The 17,171-nt window shown below is 41.8% G+C and overlaps 1 protein-coding gene across 2 annotated transcripts; it reads right to left on the reverse strand.

Annotated features, from left to right (window-relative positions):
• Window positions 1-3,575: 3,575 nt before the first annotated feature.
• Window positions 3,576-16,856, reverse strand: GLUL (glutamate-ammonia ligase). 2 transcript variants are annotated; one of them, XM_044676042.1, is made up of 7 exons: window positions 16,705-16,856; window positions 13,730-13,903; window positions 11,977-12,138; window positions 8,697-8,843; window positions 8,240-8,367; window positions 7,234-7,433; window positions 3,576-5,904 (listed from the first exon to the last, which is right to left on the reverse strand). In XM_044676042.1, exons 2-7 carry the CDS (start codon window positions 13,893-13,895, stop codon window positions 5,586-5,588), a joined length of 1,122 nt encoding a protein of 373 aa, XP_044531977.1. In that variant the 5' UTR covers window positions 13,896-13,903; window positions 16,705-16,856; the 3' UTR covers window positions 3,576-5,585. The 2 variants fall into 2 exon arrangements, with proteins under 2 accessions (XP_044531977.1, XP_044531976.1); XM_044676041.1 differs by having other exon boundaries at window positions 13,730-13,908; window positions 16,705-16,792.
• Window positions 16,857-17,171: the final 315 nt, after the last annotated feature.

The raw sequence follows: 17,171 nt of genomic DNA on the forward strand, positions 1-17,171 counted from the left end.
GAATGAAACAAAGTTCTTTGTTGTATCATCTTTCAAGAAATTTTGTACAATTTTGTACATTTAAACATTTACATGGGATGGTTCATGGATGGGAATCTTTAAGATTTTTTGCTCTATTGGGTAATAGACTTTTCTCTTAGTAGCAATACAACAATCCAGGACATTCCTGAGGGACTTATGACAAAGAATGCTACCTACATTGAGAGAAAGAACTGTGGGAGTAGAAAAGCAAAAGAAAAACTTATCACTTATCACATGTTTATATGGGTATATGACTTGGGGTTTCGGCTTTAAAAGATTATTGCAAAAATGAGTAATATGGAAATAGGTATCAAATGATAACATTTGTACAACCCAGGGGAATTGCTTGTCGGCTCTGGGAGGGGGAGGGGAAGAAAAGGAATCATGTAAACATGGAAAAATATTTTTTAAAATGAAATAAAAATTTTAAATGAAAAAATATTTTTTTGCTCTATTGGGCCCAATTTCTTTTGATAGTCAACAAATGAGCAAAATGGGATCTTTTCATCTTCTATTCAATCAGATAGCCATGACTAAAAGTGTGATCTTCTATAGATTAGGGTTTGAGGGAATCAGCTTCCTTCAACTTTCTGCAAGAATGGCTTTCACATGAGTTGACATTGGTCTTGCATGGGACAGAATTTTGTCCGTGCTATTCTCAGATGAGCATTTAGGGGAGCAGCCGGGTAGCTCAGTGGATTGAGAGTCAGGCCTAGAGACAGGAGGTCCTAGGTTCAAGTCTGACCTCAGCCACTTCCCAGCTGTGTGACCCTGGGCAAGTCACTTGACTCCCATTGCCTACCCTCACCACTCTTCTGCCTTAGAGCCAATACACAGTATTGACTCCAAGATGGAAGGTAGGGGTTTAAAAAAAAAAAAAAAGAATGAGCATTTAGCTTATGAAAGCTAGTTTGTTACCTTATTTTTTTGGTTGAGGACTCCAGGACAGACTCGGGAGGGAAACTGAGGAAGGACAGAAGGGGCAATGAAGAGCTCAGTTGCTTCCCTTGCCTCACCTGAGTTGGGCTAGAAGCACAGGTGTTTTGATGTGTAGGTCAAAGCCTGGTGTGGGGGCCTGACAGGGGAGGCAGGAAGGAACCTTGTGTGTATATATCATCTGCTTGCTGGCTAAGTCATTTGGCACTCCTTAGCCCATCACTGAAGTGCTCTCCTTCATGAAGGGGAATAAACAAGTGGCATTTTTACTCCTACCTTCTGATTCTGGTTTTGTTTGAGTGTGTGGGGCACTGGTAATCAGTTTTTATGTCACACAGTCTCATGAAGATTTTGTAGAAGCTGATATGAGCCGGCAGTTACTTATATTTTCTAAATCTCCGTTATTTGGTAGTAATAAGATATCATGTGGATTAAAAAGTTCCAAGATTTGTAAGGTTGTGATAGCCTTATATAATAGGATCTGTTGAGGGTCCACAACCACATCAGATTTGAAGACCTTGTTAACAAGCTGGGAAAGGTGTTTCCCAACATCTATGCTACTATATAGTAAAAGTGAAATAATCTCTCTTGAGGCAGGTAAGAAAGCTGTTTCGAATTTCCTCATTTGTAAAAATGGAAATAAGCATATCTATCTCTTGGTTTTTTCCTTTTAAAAGAGAATCAATAGATAATATGCATAGAACATATAGATTTTGGAGCTGTCCCCAACCCCTACCCATTAGCTTTATTTTGTGTCTTCTCCCCAGCAAATGCAAGTTGCTTGAGGGCAGGCCTTATCTTTTTTTCCCCCCAGCCTTTAGCACTATGCCTAGCACATGTTGTGGTTCAGTAACTTCAGTCTTGTACAACTCTTTGGAACCCCCTTTGGGGTTTTCTTGACAAAGGTTTGCCATTTCCTTCTCCAGGTCATTTTTACAGATGAGGAACTGGGGCAAATTGGGTTAAGTGACTTGTTCAGGGTCATACAGCCATTAAGTGTCTGAGATTATACGTGAACTCAGGAAAATGAGGCTTCCTTATTCCAAGCCCAATGTTCTATCTACTGTACCACCTAGCACACTGTAGGCACTTAATAAGTGCTTATTGACTATTGTTACTTTTTCAACAAACCAGAGTAATAGACTTCCCTTTTAAAGACTCAAGCTCAAAAGAAGTCTTTTTCTTTTTTAATATTCCAGTTGCCTTGAGAGTAAGAGTTTGCTTGTTTTCTTATTAAACAAACTAGGAATAAATTGGCTTGACAAAAACCTAACTGGACAATTGCAGTCTTGGGATACAGCTTAAAAAAGCCAAGTTTAGTGCCAACAAACCAAATCAATAAAACCCTTGCTGAGCACACAGTAGTGGCATATGCTGTCTGGATTCCCAAGTTCCTTTTTAGACTTTGGACTTTATTGGGCCAAGTGTCTTGTGTCAAAAAAGGGAAGGAAGGATTCATCTAAAACCTCAGCCTTAAGAACTGGGACTGGTTGCCAAGAACAGTACTCTTAGCACCTACTGCTTAATCAGACCACTTTCCTCCCTGGGTTTGTGGCTATGCCTAACTGACTTCTTTATCTTTTAACCTGAAATTCAACAGATCATGTGTCCTGATAAGAGGAATGGGTTGAGTTCTTCAAACTACAATAGTCCAGGAAGATCTAGTTAGTTCTGTCGGTAAGACTGAAGGTGTGGCTACCTATTCAATTAGTCACTGATAAAGTTATCAGTTAACTCAAAAGTCTGTTGAACCACAAAACACACCTTAGAAACACAAAGAAATTGCCTGGTGATGGGAGCTTCCCAGGTAAGGGTGGAGATGGCAATTCTCTATTTTCATTCAGACTATATTAATATTCCTTTCCACAAGAAAGCCAATTGGAACCAGTGCAATGACCTATAATGGGGATGTCTACTGAAAAGCACTAAAAATTAGCCAAGATTCTGGAAGGATGAGATGGCTAGGTGACTGGGTGAGCAGACATGACAACTTTGGACAATAAATCACATTAACCTCACTTAAAAAATATTTTTTAAAGATATCAATGGCAGAAAAGACACACAGGTTACAAGTTTAGTCAGCAAAAGCTAGAGGGAATAGAGGATGCCTAGAAAGGCAATCCTGACCCCTTCTAAAGATCAGACCTAGAACACACTGAACAGACTGGACAGCTTGGGCAACGCCATCCACTCTGTGGATGTAATCACAACCTGTGGGATTTCAGTTTATTACTTCCTTTACTCATCTCTATTTTCCATCACATGCCATAGTAAGAATATTGGGACTGGGAAACAGAATGGGTTCACAGAATTTAGAGCTACAATTTGTCCAATCCCATCCTACCAAGGCAATTAACTTCCCGAGTCCAAATCCTCCTTTCAGGATTTAGTTCAGGGAAGGGACTGCTTTTCTTGTTTCATGCCAAGCTAAGAAAATTTGAGTTTAAATATCAACCACAAATTCCAATGAGAGTCGTTTTCAAGTTAAGTTACAATACCTAGGGGTCAGACTGCCTAGAAGGCAAAGCCAAGCCTCTACGGGACACCAACATTCCCAGGACAAGTACTTTCTGAAGAAATGGGATTAAGGTTACACAAATATCTATCACAGAGGCAAGAACATTTCAGGTAATTTTAATGATAAGACTTCTGGTTTAACAGAGGTAATATGACCTTTTTTCTCTGAAATGACAACTGCATCCCTAAGCACTACAGTGAGATAATCGTAGACAATTCTCTAGTTCTCAAAAAGCCAGCACTCCCAAGCAGCAGTTTAGTACTTGGAATTTCTCATTTGAAGGGCAAGGGCTGGAGGTGAATGAGGGCCTTTTTGTGTGTCTGTAAAGGGCAGAGTTGTATATAGGGCTATACTAAACTTGGTGAGAATGTCAATGGAAAGGAATCTATAAACTCTGGGTTGATTTACAGGGGCTGGCCTAGCAACTAAGTAGCTTGTTTAAAAGAAGGCAATATTTGAGTTCTGAACATGCTGTACACGGCCATTAGAAGTCCTCATGGCAAGGGTAAAGGAAAAAAGAAAAAAAACAGCTTGAGGTCAAAACTGGGAAATCCACACACCACCACCCAATGGTGTCCAACTAACCAAGCCAGTAACGGCATAATAAACCAAAGAGACCAGCAAGGGGGAGAGCTAGGGATTAAGGGTATTTTTCTGTTGTTTTTATTAAAAAGGGAAAAAAACTATTCAGAAATCTTTTGACAAAAAGGCAAGGAAGATTCGGCACTCAGAAAAGATACCAGGGTACAAAATCACAAATGTCTGAACCCAACACTGTCACCCCCCAACCTCACAGCAGTCAGGCAAGGGGACCGTTTGAGTGCACTGGGGAAATACATGCATGCAACTCTGAAAAACTGTACAACTTAGAAACCCTATAAACATTATTAAAATCTAAAACTGTTTTTGCCTTTTTATAAAGGGTTTTTTTTTTAATATATCAAAAGGCCTGCTTTAGTGACATGCTAGTTCCACCAGAAAATAAACACCCCCCCCCAATAACATGGTTAAGTTGACCAGCCAACTCACTTTTTACCACCTATTCCCCCCCCTCCCCCCAACTTATGTGCGCTTCAATGTGTGCTTGTTAAAATTACAGCCACCAGGTGGTTCCTGCTGCCTTGTATATGGATGGGAAAGAGGGTGGTCAAGAAACCGAACCACAAGCCGAAAAGATGGACAGCCACCAAAGCTGGCTTTTTTTTGCCCCAATTCCTTCTAGCACTCTTTGCTCCCTGCTTCTGATCACCCCCCCTTCCCACCTACCTCTCCCTTTCCTTAAGCTTAAGAGCCAGTCTTTAATCCTGTTCAATATAACCCCCTCCCCTAGCATACAAACACCCCATATAGTTTTTTTGTTTTTAAATTTAAATATAAAAATACTACTCTGCTTTGGGTGAAGGGAGGATGGATGAGTGGCAAGAAGGTTCCTTTTCTCTTTCTAAAGTTGAGCAATCCCCATTGGTTCACACAGCCTACTGACTATCTTCTGGCCAAGAGTTTCCCCCTCTAAGACCAGGGAAAATATAAAGATGCCCATACAGCTAAAAGACAAAGGGCTTGTTTTCCTGCCTACCTAAGCTGAGACAACCACCCCTTACTAATTCTTATATTTAAAGAAAAGTAGGTTATACAGTCTCGTGTATGAATTTAATACTCCTCTCCACTCCACCAAGAAAAAAAAAAAAAGTAAATTCCTCCCACTACCCATTTTCCATTCCCCCAACCCCCCCCACTGGCCTCCCTCAAATATTTACTCTTTTATTTTTTTTTCCCTGGAAGCCATAAGTCTCTGTCGATGTACAAACTTGATTAGATGGAAGCAGTGGTTATGTTCCCCAACCCCTTTTCCCCACTAACATACTATTTCTCAGTCTTCAAAAAGTCCTCAATGATGGGAAAAGATTAAAAACAATCACCCAACCCTACTCCCTTTCCCCCACAAAAGAAAAGCAAGAAGTTATCTGTGGGCACAAAAAAACGTGGTATTTTGTGCCCTGAGTTACATCTAGTAGGGAAACGTGGAAGAGGAGACAGGTGAGGTGGAAAAGGGAATGAGAAAAGGGTTATGGGGTGGGGGATACAGAAGGTATCTGTAGGTCTAGTCCACTTAGTTTTTGTACTGAAAGGGTTCATCTCCTGTCTCATTGAGGAGACAGGTACGGATAAGCGCCTCTGAAACTGCGTAAGGGTCACAGTTGGCAGAGGGGCGGCGATCTTCAAAGTAGCCCTTCTTCTCCTGCCCAACCGTCCTGGGAATGCGGATGCTGGCACCACGGTTGGCCACACCAGCAGAGAACTCATTGATGTTGGAGGTCTCATTGAAACCCGTCAGGCGTCGGGCATTGTCCAGACCCCCTTTGGGATCGTAGGCTCGGATGTGATATTGGTGTCTCTTGCTGAGTCTCTCGATTGCTTCTTCAATATGCCTGAAGAAAAGTATGGGCAATGGTGAGGTCAAAGCAACAAAGATAATTTTCTATTCTTCCACTAGTTCATATCTAAAACTGGAGTTCAAGCCTCCTCTCCCCAATATTTAATATTTACATATATATACATTTTTATTTCATTAAATATTTCTCAATTATATGTTAAAAACTTTTAAACATTCTTCTTTAAAAATTAAAAAACACAAAAAAACCTTACCTTCTATCTTAGAACCATTTTGTGTATTAACTCCAAGGCAGAAAAGAGATAAGGACTAGGTAATGGAGAGTCCCATAAGTTAGATAAATGTCTGAGACCACTAAACCTAAACTACTTATAAACATTCACGTTTAAAATCTTTGAGTTTCAAATTTTCTCCCTCTCTCTTCCTCCTGGAGAAGGCAATTTCTCAACCTATTTTTAAAACTGATCATTCTTCATGCCTTCCATCATATCTTAAAATTTGTCATTCCACTATGGATTATGACTCAAAACTTTGTGATATAATGGGAAAAGTAATTTGACCTGTAGGAGAGCCAGAATTCGAGGTACTTATTAAACAGGGTCAAGTCATTTAACCTACCTCTGATCTACCAAAAGGGAATAGTACCTATCATCCTCCCCCCCAACTTTGGCAATATACTCTATAAACCTTAAGGTACCATGCAATAGACCCCATCTGATAAGTATGTTGTTGTATTCTCTATTCATTTATGATTTATGTCATTCTGTGTTAGTACAAATTTGGCTCATAGTCACTGAAATTTAATGTAAAGATGAGGTAATGAATTTCCCTCTTTTAGCTAAAAAGGGGAATTATGAGCAAGAAATGTGGTACAGATGAACTGCAATCTATATTATTGGTTCGATAAAAGGGTATGAGGGAAGAGAGAATAAGGGGCTAGAGGCCATTGGAGGGGCAAATGGAAAAAAAAATAATGTGAACATTAAATATCATTTTTGCACACTGATTTTCCTACTCACTAATCTCTCATCTGGCATATAACTCATTCTCCTCCACCAGGGTTTAATACCGTCACTGAATTTGTTTCTCTGGAAAAATACTTTTCTCAAATTCAACACATGCTATGCTACAAAGACCCTAGTCATAAATTAAGAAACCCCAACAAAACCAAAAAAGGTTGTTTTCTTTCTAGCTAGAAGGATCAAGGTCCCCTAGACAGACACAGAGAACCTATTTCTCACTATCCAGACTTCCTGAATCACCCTCCATTTTTCCATTTCTCCAGTATCTCTATATTCCCTTCCTCTGCCCTCCTCGTAAAAGACTAATTATTAGCAAAGCTACCCCAAAGAGTCAAGTTTCTTACTTTAGACCATTCTCCTCTCTCATGGCCTTGGTACTGAAGTTAGTGTGGCAACCAGCTCCATTCCAGTTCCCAGGGATTGGCTTGGGATCAAATGATACAATCATTCCAAAATCTTCACACACTCGATGGAGGATGAAACGAGCGACCCAGAGGTGATCTCCCATTTCAATCCCTTCACAAGGTCCTATCTGGAACTCCCACTGAAGAGAACACCAACAGAATTCATTTGGTTTTAAAATCAAGTTGCCAACATTCTACTCTTAACTCCTAAGGCCTCCACTTTTTAATATTCTCCCACCTGCACACTTCCTCCAAATTACTCTGGATGTATTTCTTCTTGCCTGCCATGTACATAGTAAGTATTTAATAAATGTTTGGTGTCTTGTTGATTTATCTGTGCATATGTTACTACCTAGAAGGTTAAATTTCTTGAAAGCAGATTGTTTTTTTAACTTTATATTTCAAAATCTAGGCAACCCAGTAGAAGGTAAACTCCTTGAGAAAAGGTTCCCCCCATCCCATCCCCCACTTAAACTTTGTATTCTCAAAGTTTTGGGCAATCCAGTAGAAAGAAAGCTCCTGGAAGGCAAGATTTTTTGGCTTTTTAATTTTGTATTCTCAAACTCTAGGTAATCTAGGAGAAGATAAGGGCTTTTTTCCTCCCCTTAAACTTTGTATTCTCAAAGTTTTGAGCAATCTAGTAGAAGATCAATTCCTTGAGGGCAGGTTTTTTTTCTTTTGATTTGTTTTTAAACTTTGTATTCTCAAAATCTAGAAAGTGTCTGGGACAGAGTAGGTATTAATGCTCCCCTCAAATCACTCCCATTCCCCTCTCCATCCCCAAATTTTTACTACAAAAATTAAGTAACAGCAGGATACCCTATACAGAACCTAGTTTCTACCACCTATTCCATTCTTGTGGTTCAGAAGTGACTTCCCCAACCCAGTTTAACCTGAGCCAGTTGAACACTAATTGTAATGGTAGACCCAAAGGAAAAATCTTTACCTGAGCTGGCATCACTTCAGCATTTGTCCCCCCAATTTTGACTCCAGCATATAGGCAAGCACGGTAATGAGCTTCTGCTATATCTCTTCCATAGGCTTTGTCAGCTCCCACACCGCAATAATACGGACCTATATATATATAGGGGCACAGAAAGATAGAAGGCAAACACATAAGGTACAAGTCCTAAAAGAAATTCAAAGGCGGGAAAGGGTGTTTGTCAATCTTAAGACCTGTATAATTCTCCCTATTCCCCTCTCCCCCACTAATCCTTGGCTGAGTCTAAGAGGTCCCATCAATCATTCTTTACTAAGATATTTTGGCAGTAAGGGTAGGATATCTGGACACAGCAGAATGGACTTTAGGGAAAATGTCATAGTTTCTAAAGACAATTCCAACAGCACTAGTTCTAGTTTATTCGGGAAAAGAACCAGTTGGGTTCAAGAGTCAGGGAGCTTACCCTGGGGCCCAGGGAAGCCATTAGAAGGCCAACCAAAAGGGTGTCCATCTGTTCCCATGAGAGTATACTCTTGCTCCATACCAAACCAGGGTTTGTGGTTGGAGACCATATCCATTATCCGTTTACAGGTATGCCTCAAATTGGTCTCTGGAATCAAAGAGAAAAATAAAGAAACCATTAGGCACATGCCTTACTATCGATGCTGGATCTGAGCACCATCCCCAAAAAGAGCCTCCCTGATTTGGTGACAGAATGAAAAGGGGGGTTGTCACACCTGAGCAACAGTGATGTGACCTGACTTCAGTCCATCACTTTTGAATTCCAAATCTATTGCAGAGTTCAGGTTCTATACATATTTGAAGGACCAAAGACAAGTTTCTTCTAATTATAGAAGAAAGCTGACCCTGTATTTGTCACATGCATTTCATCTTATTCTTTCCCAGAGGAAGTGTGGATAGAAAACAAAATTTGAAGCAAAGTTCAAAGCCCCCAATGAAACTACTAAGCCTGTGACACTGGACAAGTGACTTAATCTCACTAAGATAGTTTTCTCAAATAGAATTTAGTGTTCTAAGAAATCACTGAGGGACTCCACAGGAATCTTACTTCAAATTAAAAGCTGATGGTTAACGAAGTTATGATAGTTAGATCTACCTGGATTTAATGGCAAGGGGAAATGTTTTTAGAACATCCCATTACTTATTATCCAATAATTCTCTTTTTCTATATAAAAGAGCAAGACCCTCTAATAGTTATTCACAGGTTCCCCCAAAAGGCTATACCAAACCAAATTTTAATTCATTAAAGAATGGACAATTCAAGTTAAAGGTCAAGGACTTAGAAGAAAGCAGTTTACACCTTTTTATCTCTCAACACTGGGCTATTTCCCAAATGGCAAGGCCTGCTGCCAAGACAACACTGGGTGAGAACACTGATTACTTTTCGTGCCACATGACATTGTCCATATATAGACTTTCTTCTTCTTTTTTTTTTTTAACCCATACCCTCTTAGAATCAATAGTTTATGGTTCCAAGGCAGAAGAGCCATAAGGGCTAGGCAATGGAGGTTGAGTAACTTGCCAGGGTCACCCAGCTAGGAAGTGTCTTGAGGCCAGTGTGAAAACTAAGGCCCTCCTGTCTCTAGGTCTTGCTCTTAATCTACTGAGCCACCTAAATTTTCAAATATCTCATGCATTGATCAGGTAGATTTCACCCACAATTTACCCATAATTTAGTCAACAGAGACCAAGGGTACGGGTATGTGGGAAAAAGAAGACAATTTTAAGATGTGATCCGTGTACTTTTTTAAGTCAATTTGTATAATCTAGTTTGGATAACTCAAACTGAATGAACTGTATGCATACTATCATTGGAGTCAAGAGGACTTGGATTATTAGAATACTGGCTCTACTAAGATTATATGGAATGACCTTGGGTGTGATTGAAGTTTCTTTGAAGATAAGATTTAGAGCTGGAAAAAAGGTGGGAGATAATCTAGTTTAACCTTCTGTCTTATAAAAAGGAAACAGGCCCAAGAGAGCTAAAGTGATTAGCTGTCACTATGACACCTTTAGTGGTTTTCTTGGCAGAAATACTAGAGTAGTTTGCCGTTTCCTTCTCCAGCTCATTTTAAAGATGAGGAAACTGAGGCAAACAAGGTTTAGTTATCTGCTCAGGATCACGCAGCTAGTAAATCTCTGACACCAAATTTGAACTGAGGAAGTTGAGTCTTTCTGACTTCAAGCTGAGCAATACTAATTCTCTCTTGTCCCATGATAATGACTAAATAAAATTCAATTCACTCAAGAGAAAAAAGGTGTGGGTTGAAATACAATTTAAAAGTTAAAGAGTTAAATACTAATTGGAATAGGCTTATTCTTTAGCTTTAACTCCCCTGTTAATCTATCCCCTTATATATATGTAATAAATCCCCTTATTATCTAGCTTAACTCCCCTCAGCCCCTGAACAGTCACTTGTTAAGGAAAAGTACTTGCACTAGGTATAAGATGGGAATGGAGGGAAAAGTTCATTCAAGAGAGCCTATACTTTAGTCTAATCCCCACCCAAATTGTGAATCCCGTCCATCTAACTATAAACAAGTGTGAGTCACCATATTTAGCCTCTGCTAAAGATACCCACAAAAAGCTGTCCTTAAGGGTCTCACACCCTAATGAGGGAGACTACATACACAAATATTAAACATAAACATATAATAATATTTACATTATTACATAATAAAAATATCATAATCATAAAAATGAGTTTCCTTAGATGGAAAAGCAATAGCTAGTATCTAGGGAGAACTTATAAAGGCTGCCTTGAGAGACAGTACTTGAGATGAGTCTTTCAAAGAAAGGAAGCCAGGAATTCTAAGAAGAGATAAGGAGGAAGAATATTCCAGAGCATGAGACATGCCAGTACAAAAGGCATCAGTCAGGAAACTGGAGTCTCCTGAGTTTGAGTTACTTAATTTTCCTTGTTTGGCCAAAAATCTGCCTCCTCATAACCTTTAGTTATCAGTCCTTTTAAATAGGGACCTTTTTTCAAGTATCTGAAACCAGCAATGGTTCCTTCTTAAGTCTTCTCTTTTCCAAATCAAATTATTTAAGTCTCTTTAGCTGATCTTCCTATGATAAAATGTTGAGTTCCCTTATTATCCTCTCCAAGGATATTCCAATTTGTCCAAGTTTCTTGCTAAACTAGAGCTCTGAGAACTGAGCACTGCATTTAAGGAGATAAAGCCTGTCAGGACTTTCAGAAGCACCCTCCCACTCTGGACACTGATCTAACTCAGGATCAATGGTATATGCAGTCCCACGTCGGACCTGCCCCCCAACTACTCTTAAGCATCTCAAAGCTAACCTGTCCAACAGAGAAGTATCATCTCTTCTCCCCTTCCTCCCCCCCTCCCTGTTCTTGTCAAGGGTTTATTCCACTCAGATTTATAATCTCTTGAGTCATCCCATCTTTCCTACTTCCACTACACCTTATTCTACAGAAAGGCCACAAAGGCTTACTTGCCATTCCTCACAAAGGAGGCTTTACTTTCTGTCTTTGGGACTTTTCTCTTGGATATCCCAAACCATGAATACTCTCTGCCTTCTCTTGGAATCTCTTAGCTTCTTTTCCTTGAAGACTTAGGCTCAAATGCTTTTGGTTGGAGTAAATTATATATTTCACTCTCTGAAGTCATTTCTATTACATTTATTTATATTATACATAATTTATTATATATATTTTATTTTTATTGTTATATATAATTTATTTACATATATTTACCTGCAGGCTTTCGATTATACTTGAAAACTTCACAGAGAACCAGTTTGTTGGGATCCTTTCGGAAGGGGTCTCGGAACAGAGCAGCAGGAATGAGGTACATGTCACTGTTAGAGCCTTCAGACTGAAAAGTGCTGGAGCCATCAAAATTCCATTCAGGTAGATCTAGGAGGTATGGGAAGAGAAGAGATTTGAGGTTAGACAATCAACTCCAGTTTTCCAGTCAAGAATATCACTTCTCTAATTTTCCCATTTAATCATTCCTTTCCTCCATTTAAAAAAAAAAAAAGAAAGATGAGAGTGGAGTCAACCTGAAGGATTTAAAGCTGGAAGGCAGTTACTGAAATAATTTAATCCAACCTCCTTAAGTTTACAGAAGAGGAAACTGAGGCCCATGGGGAAGTTTTATCAGCCCAATATCCAGACAGGTAGGTAAGGTATGAGAGCCACTATTCAATATATTACAAATCCAGAGCCTTCAGTACCAGGCTTTGTTCAAAATACAAGGCTCTTATTTTATTTACAAAGTTGTTTAGTTGTTTTCAGTTGTGTCTTGACTCTTTATGACCCTGTTTGGGATTTTCTTGGCTAAGATACAGGAGTGGTTGGCCAATTCCTTTTCCAGTTCATTTTACAGAGGAAACTTAAGGTCTATAGGGGTATGTGACTTAATTGCCCAGGGTCACACAGATTAAGTATGTGAGACTGGATTTGAACTCAGATCTGCCTAACTTGGGGCACCACAGTGTTCTGTCTTTACTTATAGAATTCAAAAGCTGAAACGGGAGATGCATGGATCAAGTGGCACTGTCCCAAGTGGCCTTCCTTACTAATCACCCACTCTTTTAAGCTAGCTGGAATCACTGTCCTTGTTCCCATTCTGAGCAGAGAAGGTGCTGTGTGATCCTATACAAGTTACTTAACATCTGAGCCGGTTTCCTCATTTGTAAAAAAAAAAAAAAAGGGGGGGGGATTATAACTATACCCAGCTGAAGCAGTTAGGTGTCTCAGTGGGTAGAAAACCAGGTCTATAGTCAGGAAGACCCTGGGCAAAAAAAAGCTTAATCCCATGCTTAGTCCTTATTGCTCTTCTGTCTTATAACCAGATACTTACTATCAAGAAAAAAAAGGGTTTAAAAAATATCTAGGCAAAATCACTTAAACCTCCAATTGCCTACCTCTTCTGACTTAGAACCAGATACTTATTATCAAGAAAAAGAGTTATAAAAACCAATAACTAGGCAAGCCAATTAAATCCCCAATTGCCTTGCTCTTCTAAGAACTGGATACTTACTATCAAAAATAAAAGTTTTTAAAAAATAACTAGGCAAGTCACTTAAATCCCCAATTGCTAGCACGTCTAACTTAGAACCAGATACTTACTATCAAGAAAAAAGGGCTTAAAAAAAAAGTAACTATACTTGCTCTACAGGCTAAAATGAGATAATGAAAAGAAATGATTTTGCAACTTTAAAATGCTGTTAGATGCCTATTTTTTTTTTGAGGCTATTATTACTACTGCCCTCAGCTCTGCATAGGAAGCAAACTGAAGGTCAGACCAATTCTTTTCCTACAGATTGACATATAAGAGACCCACATTTTTGCCTCCAACTGGAATCTGATAAATTAATCTGGTAGGAATTAGACTAAGGATTGCACAGGGTTCTTAAGGGTTCTGATATACACAAACAAAAAATTGTCAAAGAAGAGGTAGTTAAGAAGTCTTAGTGAGCTGGAGGAATGGACCTCCTCTTACCATCAATGCTCTTGGGTTCACAGTCTAGGGTTCGGGTTTTACAGCGTAGACCTTCATCAGTGCCATCAATCCAGATATACATAGCCTGGACTTTGTTGCCTTGAGGCAGGTTCAAGTACTGCTGCTTGATGCTTTTGTTCAAGTGAGAACTAGCCGAGGTGGCCATGGTGGAAGCTGTCCTGGTTAGTTATAAAGCAAAGGGGAAGTGGGAAGGAAAGAGAGGGGAGGGAAGGGGAGGGGAGGGGAGAGGGGGGGCAGAAAGAAAGAAAGAAAAACAACATGAGAATACTGACCCCAGGCTGCTCTGTTGCTAGGATCCTTCAGAAAAGAAGATTTATCCAGACAGGTAAAAACATACCCAAAGCATTTACTCCCAAGCTTTCAGTCAATTAACGTTTATTCATTTAATATTGGAAAGATTAACATAAAGCAGAGCACTCAGGCAGGTCCTGGGGATATAAAGAAAAACCAAAGATGCAGGCCCTACTCTCAAGTTTTGTTCTTGTTTTGTTATGTTTTGTTTTGTTTTAATTCCGTACACAAAATAATGGAACACAGAGTAACTTGAAAAGACCAGCAGCTGGGTGGGTGAAATCAAAGAAGGCTTCACAGAGACGGTGGCTCCCTGCACAGAGAGATACAGATGTTCAGTCATTTCCAGTTATGCTTCTTCTCTCAGGGCCAACAAGACCACAAATCCTATGAATATAGAAGAACAGAAAAGGAAGAAGGACCTGGAGAAAAGACTTTTTCAAACTGGAAGGCCAGAAGACTTCCAAGGAAAGGATCAATAAATGGTGCCGCAAAACCCAACACTTCAGAGAGATTTTTGTTGATCCCGGTAGAGCTTTTTAAGAAAGGGAGATGGCATTTTTCTTCATGATCTGGTGAGTCTTTTAACAACTTGTTGGGCTCAAATCTAAAATCTCTACCCTGTTCCCACTAGGGCTTCCCACATGTCCAGAATATGGGTCAAGGATTATTCTATCATCAGAAGATGGAGGGGTCCTGAAAAATCATGACACCCAAACATAACAATTCAAACTTTAAAAAAAAGAAAAAAAAATTCCCCAAATCAAGAGAGAAAGCACACTTGAATTTGGAGGGCAGAGTGGGTCTACCCAAGATAACTTTGTAGGACCGTGAGACAACTGTTTCCATGGGTAACCACAACCCATTCCCACTTACCAAAACAGGTACTCTCGCCTTTTGGGGGAAATTCACCTTGTCCAAGTCAAGTAATACATTTTTGAAGTCAGACTTTCAGGCCATGTCCTCCAGGACACCATTGCCCAAATGGGTCTTAAGTCAAAGCTACATCTCAACCTCTTCCCCAATACTAGAGAAATTCACTTCTCCCTGGACTCTTCCCAGGAGACCTCCCTTCCAACTAACTTGTCAAGTCTAGTCAATTCACCCTGGGCGCTTTATGAGAAAGTTACATCCTCCAATGGCCAAGGAGTTGTTACTTCTGTGTCCCTAACCTCGGGCTAAACCACGTCAGGCAGGAACACCTGCAGAGACTTAAAAGTGGTATTCGGGGGTAGAAGCCGATGCTCCACCACTTCTCTCTCCTCCTCCTCCTCTCCTCCATCTTCCTCCTCCTCCTCCTCCTCCTCCTCTTCCTTCTTCTTCTTCCTCCTCCTCCTCTTCTTTCTTCAAGACCCCCCTCCTCCCCCGTCTCCTCCTCTTCTCCACTCACCCCGGCCATTGTGGGATAAGGAAATCGAGCGCTTTAGGGCTACGCTTCATCCTTCTCTTTTTGAGTCCATGCTTTTCCTCATAGTCAATGGCCTCACACTGATCGCTGTGGAAACGCTTTTCCCCCTTTCCCCTCCGAAAAAGGGGAGAGGAGGAGTGAGAAACGAGGTGCTGCGGGGATATGGACTGAGGAGAAACAGTCTGGGAAGAAACTGCCTTCATCATCATTCCAGGGGTCCCCACCGACTTCAATGTCCGAAGAAACCAGGGGCTGTGCGAGGAGGCGGATGACCCCGAGTTTACTGGAGATTCCACCTTTATCTCTCTCCCTTTCCCCCTCTCTTCTTTCCCTTTCAGTGGTTGGCGAGGGGAAGGCCCCCCTGCCCCCCTCCCCCCACCCCTCCCCTCCAGCTCCTGATTTTACGATCTTACAGAGAACTGTAAGAAGGAGCATGCCCCTCCTTAGAGAAGAGGGTGCCGGGGGGAGGGCGAGGCAGCCAGGCAGAATGTAAAAGAGGCCAGGCCGGCTGCCTTCTGTCTCTGGCCTCTTCTAGTCTCAGCCGGCTCACAAGGCAACGCAGCAGCTCCGGAGTTCCCATTGTTTGGTCACAAATGGAAGCCCCGGAATTTCCCCGGGACTAAGCGGGCCGCTGCAAAAGCAGCAGAATTGGTGGTGCACAAGTAACGGTGAACCGTGACCAGGACCGCCGCTGTGTTTCCCGAAATAAAAACAAATGAAATCTAAAATGCTGCCTTGGAATGGGAGAGATCGAACGTAAACCCTAACACACACACACTCACACACATACAGACACACGCCCCTGGCTTTCACAGCCACAAAGAAAAACAAAACCGGAGCGCCGCAACCACAATCCAGATCCAAAGCCCGTGGCACCGAGTGTGGAGTGAACCATTGCAAAGGCTCTTCGGGGAGGTCCTGCGGCCAAAATGCGCACATACAAGCACACCAAAAAAACAACACCCTCTCCCCCCACCCCCCTCCCCCAGGCTTTCAGTAGACGCGCCCGCCTAAGGAGCACCCAGGAGCAGCCCAATCCTTGGGAACAAGAGAGCGAAGAGGATCCTCGGAGCAACTCTACAAGAAAGGGGTCTGTGTATGTGTGAAGAGGGGAGGAATAAGGAGGGGAACAAGAAAGACCTAGGGCTATGGGGCGGGGAGGCGGGGGAAGGGAAGAAGCAAGTTTTGCAAAACATGCTTTGCTCGGTCCCCTCCCACCCCTCCGCGGAGAGCTCTGGGTAGGCAGACTGCTTACCTGGGCCTGGAAGCGTGCGGAAACTAGACGCCAAAGGCGAGGGCTCAAGGCGACGGTGGCACTGCCGGCTGGGCTGGTGGGAAGGTCTAGCTGGTGGCCGTGGCGGTGGCACTAGTGGCAGCTGTGGCTGTAACAGAGAGAGCGGCTTCCATTCTCAGCTCTGCCCCGACCGCCGGCCTGCTTGGCTCCATTTATCCCCTGTCCAAGGCCGGCCCCCCCGAGCTCTGATTGGCTTCCAGCAGCCGAGCGCCCGACCTGCTCAGCTGATGCGGGGCTCAGCAGTCCAGGCCATTGGGCAGGGGGTGGTGCCTGCCAAGGGGGCGGAGGGTTGGTGCCGGAGGGAGAAAGAAAGGGAAGTGGGGGAGGGGGCGGGGAGGGTGGGCGAAGAAGGGGAAGAGGAGGGAGAAAGCAGGGCTGGGGGTGGGGAGGGTCATCCGAGCCAGCGCGCGCCTGGCCGGCAGGAGAGG

This window comes from Gracilinanus agilis, chromosome 4 (genome assembly GCF_016433145.1).
Source record: "Gracilinanus agilis isolate LMUSP501 chromosome 4, AgileGrace, whole genome shotgun sequence".
Taxonomy (NCBI): Eukaryota; Metazoa; Chordata; class Mammalia; order Didelphimorphia; family Didelphidae; genus Gracilinanus; species Gracilinanus agilis.